The sequence below is a fragment of the Megalobrama amblycephala genome, linkage group LG12 (genome assembly GCF_018812025.1).
Source record: "Megalobrama amblycephala isolate DHTTF-2021 linkage group LG12, ASM1881202v1, whole genome shotgun sequence".
In the NCBI taxonomy this organism is placed as follows: Eukaryota; Metazoa; Chordata; class Actinopteri; order Cypriniformes; family Xenocyprididae; genus Megalobrama; species Megalobrama amblycephala.
This window is the reverse complement of record NC_063055.1, coordinates 23,902,760-23,910,601: the sequence shown is the minus strand read 5'-3', so window position 1 is coordinate 23,910,601 and position 7,842 is coordinate 23,902,760. Positions and strand designations below refer to the sequence as shown.

General features: G+C 39.8%; 1 protein-coding gene across 6 annotated transcripts; it reads left to right on the top strand.

Annotated features, from left to right (window-relative positions):
- The first annotated feature begins 651 nt into the window (after positions 1 to 651).
- Positions 652 to 7,592, top strand: prdm2a (PR domain containing 2, with ZNF domain a). Of its 6 annotated transcripts, none has more exons than XM_048209812.1 (4): positions 687 to 769; positions 1,978 to 2,122; positions 2,765 to 2,842; positions 2,982 to 7,592. In XM_048209812.1, exons 3-4 carry the CDS (start codon positions 2,824 to 2,826, stop codon positions 7,478 to 7,480), a joined length of 4,518 nt encoding a protein of 1,505 aa, XP_048065769.1. In that variant the 5' UTR covers positions 687 to 769; positions 1,978 to 2,122; positions 2,765 to 2,823; the 3' UTR covers positions 7,481 to 7,592. The 6 variants fall into 6 exon arrangements, with proteins under 6 accessions (XP_048065766.1, XP_048065769.1, XP_048065764.1 ...); XM_048209807.1 differs by having other exon boundaries at positions 2,963 to 7,592; XM_048209811.1 differs by having other exon boundaries at positions 1,978 to 2,665.
- Positions 7,593 to 7,842: the final 250 nt, after the last annotated feature.

Here is a 7,842-nt window from a genome sequence, read left to right as displayed (position 1 = left end):
GGACACAGCGGCCTCTAGTGGTCGCTAGTAATAACTACAGGAATGTGGGTTTCTGGAATTGAACAGATTGCATCGCTTTAATTCTGATAAGACCTTGAATATAATTCCCCCACCCCCATTTACTAACGTTATAGGCTATGATTAAAATTTCGTTTTGAGGTTGTAGCCTATACATGTAGGAGTGTGCTTAGTTTCTATTGTAATCTATTGTTCTCTACTGTAAGGCTGTCATCTGACACAATGGATGATGAAAACACACCAGCAAATGGTGGATGTTGCCTAATTTGTAATTCATTTGCATAAAAGATTTTCCATTGTGTATATGCAATTTTTACTGAGATCAATTCATTTAAAATAGTAAATAAATGTATATAATTTTACCTGCTTAAATTATTAATATTTTTATTAATGACCATCCTTCAGATTCAGTTGCTGGATAATACTGCATGAGTTTGTTGTTTATTTTTAATACATTTAATACATACATACATATATATATATATATATATATATATATATATATATATATATATATATATATATATATATATGTATGTATTTGCCGTGATCAAAATTAAAGCAAATTAAAACTGACTCATTACACATAACTGAATATCTTAAAATGACTTTTTCTTTACGTGTAATATTCCATGTACTATACAGGTGCATGAGATCTCGCACATGCGCCTTGTCAGTAGTGCAGTCTGCAGTAGCGACCGTCCTGCGCGTGCCCACCAGACTCGAGCAGCGAGGCGTCACAACAAAGCTGGTAAGCAATACACAGGTACAGCCAATTTAATACAGAGACGAAAAATGACATTTCTAATCAAAATCATGGCATAAAACGGCTTGCCGAAGTTTTGCGATGTCATTCTCGTTTATGTTGTCTGAGAGTTCGCACCGAGACTAACCGTTGTGCATTTTTATCTATTTTTTCTAAGCAATTACGCCATAAAAATCACAGTGATATACAGGCGTACAAACTAAAATGCATGTCGAAGCACTTTAACGTGAAGCGTGTCTCTGACCGTGACCTTCTCGTCTGCGCGCTTAGCGACAGTGTCAAACGGGGTTTGTCTTATTTAAAGGGCTGTCAGACAGCCGCAACATGTGCGCCTTGACTTACAACAGACATGTTTACACGATTATACCCGCCTTTAACAATTTAATCTATTTGCTGATACCATGCATTTATGTTGTGTAATTATTTGCACACGTGCATAAATCTGAACAGGCCTGTATGATATTATAAACAGCCGCTACACGGTGGTAAATCGAACCCCCGCATATGTACAGCGGGAATGCGGCAGTTATGGGTGCATTACGTTATTCTTGAACATCGTAGACAAAGACTGTTGCCATTGTGTTGATAAGTTGTCTATTTACTGCATTAGGACGCCCAGTGATCCTAAGAAGCCTCTGTAAAATGAGATTATTTAATATTAGCTTATAAGTTTATTTGACCCCACCCTCACCTCCACAGTCTTACAGGTAGACTACAAATGAACCCATAAGCTCACTTCCTGTAGGTTTATCTTTGCCCACATCTGAATTTAACATTTGTAATACTTGTAGAATGTGGGGTATAGCGTGCAACACCAATGGGCATAGTTTGTGCATGGATTTGTTGCGGTAATTAAATTTTACAAAGTAATTATTACAAAGTAAGTTATGCCAACCCACTCACCAAACCGCCCTCATTTCATTTTTAGCATTTAAAAGGAAACATTTTAATTCAACAGCAAATAAAATAGGAAACAAATACAAAACAACAACACAAAACATACAATTATAGCAACTAATACATAACAGACTTGTGTGTGTGTGTGTGTTGTGTCACTTTCATAATTGTGTAAAATGTATGCATGGTGCTATTTTGTGCAATCTTGTGTCCAGTAGCAATACTTTGGAAATAGCTCTGTCTGGCTAGCCATGATATTTCATGTTTTTTTGTTTTTGTTTTTTTTTAACATGCAGGTGAAAAAGTGTGGATACTGTATAGAGCCTGCTCATTCAGATGATACCAGATACCTGTCATTTTACATCCATTAACATGGTCACAAATCAAACCATAAACCAAGACTTCTATTGTAACCCAGGATGACAGTGGAAATTTACAATAGTAATTTCACCCCTGTAGATAATTTCAAATTGGTCAAACTTATATTGTACAACTCAGTCCATGTTACAACAGTATTCAGTTTCCCCAGTAAAATTTATCTTTGTTTTGCATAAGTATGTTTACATCATTACTATTTTTTTGTATTGAAGTGCAGCGTGAGTATTCTTGGAAGAAAGAATTTTAGCTCATACCCTTTGCACTGCTAGAGTCATGCTGCTTTGTTATTCCAATGTATGTATATTTGTATAAGGTCGTAGAAATTTAGATATTTAATAGCAAAAAGAGAATTTTTAGTAATGAACTCAACTGCCCACCAATGTTTTATTTGAAAAGTTGCAATTATGATGATTGTTATTATTAATAATAATATTATTATTTAATTATCCTTTGTTTACACATTTTCAGACATGTAGATTGCATTTATGAGTTTATGTATATGTGTTGGGCCTGGGTTAAAGATGTCAGACAAGAGTGGCATTGCATCATGCCATGAATCAGCAACTGTACTTTCTGTCACCCAGTTGGTTAATCTGGCACACAAATGTAAATTCTGATAAACAATGCCATTTTAATAGAGATATCTCTTATGAATTAGTATTGTCTTTATCAAAAAAATATTACTGTTTTAATTTTTCCCTTCAGCCAACAGGGGGCCTCTCCCACATACCTAAGAAGAAACATTAGCGAGGGCAGCGAGAAAGATGTGGAGATCAGATGACAGTAAGTTTAAAAATGTTTCTTCATTTTATACATTTAGAAATGTTTTTGACATATGTTGGACAAGATTGCACAGGTTATATACATTCATACAGCAAATACAAATTCTTCATTGTGTCACAGGCATGTTCATATGTTTCAGTTGTGGAAGAGAAGAGACATAGTATGCCATCAGAGGCTTTTCTCCAGCAACCTGAGTTTCAAGATGACCACTCTGATGAAGCTGTACTTCATAGCATCTTGGAGCCAGAAGGGGGAGAGATAGAAAGAACAGATGAAAAGATGGATTGCAAAGACAAACAGAACCCCCAACTGTTTCAGAATGCAAGCCAGCCTGTGTCCCAAAATGTAGCTAATCATAATCAAGCCTGTCAGGCAAGTGACTTTGAGCATGCTGGAATGATAAAACAGGATTATAGGACTGATTTGCCTTTAAATGACACTAAGGCTGACCTTGACCCTGGTACTAAACTCCAGGGTGAATTGCCCTGTCCTCGCTGTGAGAGAAAGTTTATGAGTAGTCAAGGCCTGCAGCGTCACATACAAACACATGCTCTTTCAACCTGCCACACACAGCGGTTTAAATGCAATCGCTGCAGAAGGACCTTCAGTACACTGTTTAGTCGTCGGAGGCATGAGAAAAGGCATGAAAATAGAAACAAGAAGATAAATGATCACACAATTGCCACTTGCACTGCTAGTCAGAATGTCCCTGGCAATGGTGAACCTTTGAAAACAGCATCACAGAACCCACAGCCAAACAAGTGCATTAATGCAGCTGATGGTGAACAAAAGGATGATAAAAACAGTGATTTCAAAGCCTCACATATCTGCAAGTACTGCAAAAAAGCATTTAGGACTCATACTTGTCTGAGGAGACATCAGCGCAGGATCCATGAGCGCCAGCTTCTTTCTAGAGGAGTTTATAAGAAGATCAAAATTACTCAAGTACCTGAAGGACAGCAGCATGTTGAGACAGACAGTCAGACTGCAAACCCACAGTGTGCAGAGGATATTGATAAGGAAAAGGAATACATGGTTGACATCTCCAGTAATATTTCAGAGAATCTCAGCTTCTACATAGATGGGAAAATTGTCTCGACGAGTGCTGTAAGTAACTGTGAGGTGATTGAGATGAACTCTGGGGGCTCTGCTGTGATTGGATTGAATGCTGTTATAATCAGTCCCGCTCAAATTACACAAGCTCTTAAATTAGAAACCAGTAATAGCAGTTTCAACCCTGACCTGTCTGGACAATCCTCAACGAGACGAAGGACATCTACCCCACCTTTACTCCCACAAATAAAAACAGAATTAGAGTCTGAATCAATCTTGAGTACCTCATCATCTTCCTTGTCATCTTTAACATTGTCCTCCACATCTGGAGCTCCACTGGTCACTGCTCATTTACCTCAATGCATTGAGACAGTTGCCTTTCACAAGGAAAAAACTGTCTATCTGTCTCCTAAACTTAAGCAGCTCCTGCAGAATCAGGATGGCAGTAAACAACCATTTGCGTTAATTGCTGATGGCCACAAACTGGGTCCTCCCTTATCCCTGACTGTTTTACCTGCAACAACAACTAGATTTAAGAGAAGGACAACCTCCCCTCCCAGCTCACAACAACAAACTCCTGATCTGAATGTAGAAAAGCAAGATCAGGACTCTACAAAAGCCAAGATGTCAAAGTTGGAGAGTCACGAGTTGAGCATCTTGGGCACTGAAGAAACTGAGCCTATAAATTTACCCATAAACAGCTCTGATGGAGCTCAAATGCAGCAACAGATCTTGCCATTGGACTGCTCTGTATCAAGAACAGGTGGAAACTCCTGTAATCAACAGCCACTGGACCTTTCCAACTCTGTGGGTAAGCGAGACAGCAGTGACTCCTTAGCAGAGTCCATTCTGGACTTAAGTATTAGTGGAAAGAGTTTAGACTGTGACTCCGCTGGAGTCTACCTCACTCAGCCTGCTTTGAGGAAGAATAAACCTAACTCTATTATGCTTCAGAAGGTGCTTATGAATGAGTATGGTGGGGTAGACAATCCTTCAGTTGAAGATTCAGATGCTGCAGGTGTTGTCAGTGCTCCTGACCTAACAAACCTTGCAGTTATGCCAGTGTCTGATGCAAGTCCACCAAACCCTGAAAGGCTTTTGTTTGAGTTGTCTCTTCCTCCTGCCTCAATCCATTCAACCCCTCCATTGCTCTCTCCTGTCACTATCCATCCAGCTGCCTCAGTCTCTCCAAGTCACGGTTCACCTTCTTCATCTCCAACTTTTGTATCCTTTCTATCAACTCCCACAGTGGAACCCAATCAGGACATTCAAACTCTCCATTCAACCTTCCTGGTATCTGACACTGTACCACCCACAGGGTCTGTAGAAGACTGCGCTGATAATCCTGTACATCTCTCACAGGGTGATTTGAAAATGACAATCCCTGACTGGGTGTCATCTGCTCCTGGAGGTCTGGAGAGCCTTATACCTGCAGCCCCTTCACTGTCTTTACAAGGCCCTCATTGGCTCACTGATCCTGCCATATGTGAACTAGCTCAAAGAACGTTGGTTGTAGACTCTGTATTAGCTTCTGACACACAGATATTTTCTCCATCTCTGCCTATTAACCAGTCCAACATCACATCCTTGACTTTTCCTCCAAACACTGTTGTTATTGAGTATACAGTTGCACTGCAATCTACAGAAAATATTCCAGCTCTCCAAGCTAATCCTGTTCAATGTCTCTCAGATAAAATTCCCGTTGATGCATTACAGCAAGAACCTTATGTCCAATCTGAGCCACAACCTCTCAGTCAAGACACCACCCTACTTTCTGAACCACCCACACAGTCGGCACCTATAGAGGAGTTATCAAGCTCTACAGATGATACACCAACCCTCGTGGCTTCCACTAGTGATGTTAAAGTAGAGAGCAAAGAAGAGGAACAGGAACAGGAACAGGACAATGCCCAGTCCTCTGATTGTTCTAAGCAGGAAAACACAATTGAAGATGAATTAACTCCCTTGCATCCTTTTTGCAAGAACTTTATGTGCAATGTTTGTGAAGAGCCCTTCCAGTCCATGAAGATTCTCAGTCAACATGTAGGTGAACACTCTAAGGAGTGGCCCTATAAATGTGAATTTTGTGTACAGTTATTTAAGAGCGACACAGGTTTGCTGGAGCACCGTTCCAGTTATCATGGAATCGGTAAAATTTATGTTTGTAAAACATGTTCTAAGGAATTTGCTTTCCTCTGCAACTTGGAACAGCATCAGCGAGATCTCCATCCTGGGCAAGAGTGCTCACACACCGAAGTAGTACATGGCAAGTTAAGACCAGAAAACCATAACAGTCCCAAAACTGACATGACTGATCCAGGCCTTCCAATCGAAGAAATTAAGCAAGAATCTGACAACACAACCTCTAAAGCTGAGGAGGATGCCTTGGACAACACTTCTGAAGAGCTGTTTACAACAATAAAAATCATGGCATCTGGAGGGGTCAAACAAAAAGGCCCAGATGTACGTCTAGGCATTAACCAACACTACCCAAGTTTCAAACCGCCTCCTTTTCCATACCATAATCGAACACCAACTGGGACAACAGCAGCATCGGCCACCAACTTTACCACTCACAATATCCCTCAGACCTTCAGCACAGCCATTCGTTGCACCAAGTGTGGTAAGAGCTTTGACAACATGCCTGAACTGCACAAGCACATCTTAGCCTGTGCTAATGCTAGTGACAAAAAGCGCTATACTCCTAAAAAGAACCCTATACCACTTAAGCAGTTTGCAAAAGCACAAAATGGGGTGTTATCACCTGCAAGGATTGTTAATAGTAGGCAGAATTTCTCTCAAAAGGTCGGACAACCGAAAAAACTGATCTTTCATGAATCACCAGTTAAGATAAAAATGAGTGTCCTGAATAAGAAGAAATCTCAGCTGGTGCAAAGGGGCAGACCTGCTGGGGGGAGAAGGGCCTTTGCTCAGGATGACCTAGACGTTTTTGCATGTCCTCACTGTAGCAGGGAGTTCACATACAACGCTAGCTTAAAGAAACATGTAGCTTTTAGCTGCCCCATGAGGCCGACCAGTAGAAACTCCAAGAAAAGAACACTCAGTATCGTCTCAGCCCAGGAGAACAACGGGAGCCTTCGCAGACAAATTGCAAATATGAGTGCAAAGCCACAAGGGTCAAACCATGGGCCAAAAACAATATCAAAGAGTCAGATCATCAAGCAAAATGCAGCAGTTGATACCACTCAGGATTTTAGACTTAAAAGATCTTCCATTCTGTCAACGTCTGTGGTTCAATCTAATAAAAAAGGCAAGCCTATTTTAAATAGCAGCTTTATGCCGCAGATGGATTCAAAGCAGATAGTCCTCTCCTCAGTTGCTCAGGTTAACTCTCAGGAGCCAGGTGTTCGGGTACATGTTTTGGGTAGAAAAATGGAGCAGAGAGTGGGCGACGTAAAGCTACAGCCGAGAAGAGATGACCGTTTGTCTCTGAGGTTGAGAGAGAGAGTAGGAGGACCTATTACTCGAAGTGTACAGCAGGCCAGCACCACAACAACAGTCCTTAAACAGCCAGACAGTCACAACATCGTCATGCATCCTGTCATTCTTCAAATCAAGAAATGAGAGTTGTGAAATTTAAAAAAACAAACAAAAAAAAAAAAGATTATTGTTGTCAACTTTTTTTTTTTTTTTTAAATGTCTCCTTAGTGCAACATTTACCTGTAAATAGGCATCTCATTATTGGACACTGTTGAAACAAACTTAGAATTATGGCTGAAATAAGAATGCCCTTTTTATCTTTTTAAATTCACTGGCTCAAACACAGCAGCCTATAATATTTACATTGTAAATATTATAAAATACCATTACTATCTATTCATATGAGAACATCGCCAACATATCAACTTGTCATATGTAAATACTTTTGCCAAAAAAATTTTAACAGTTAAAAAAAGTTTAATGTGCTATCACAGTTTCTGGATATA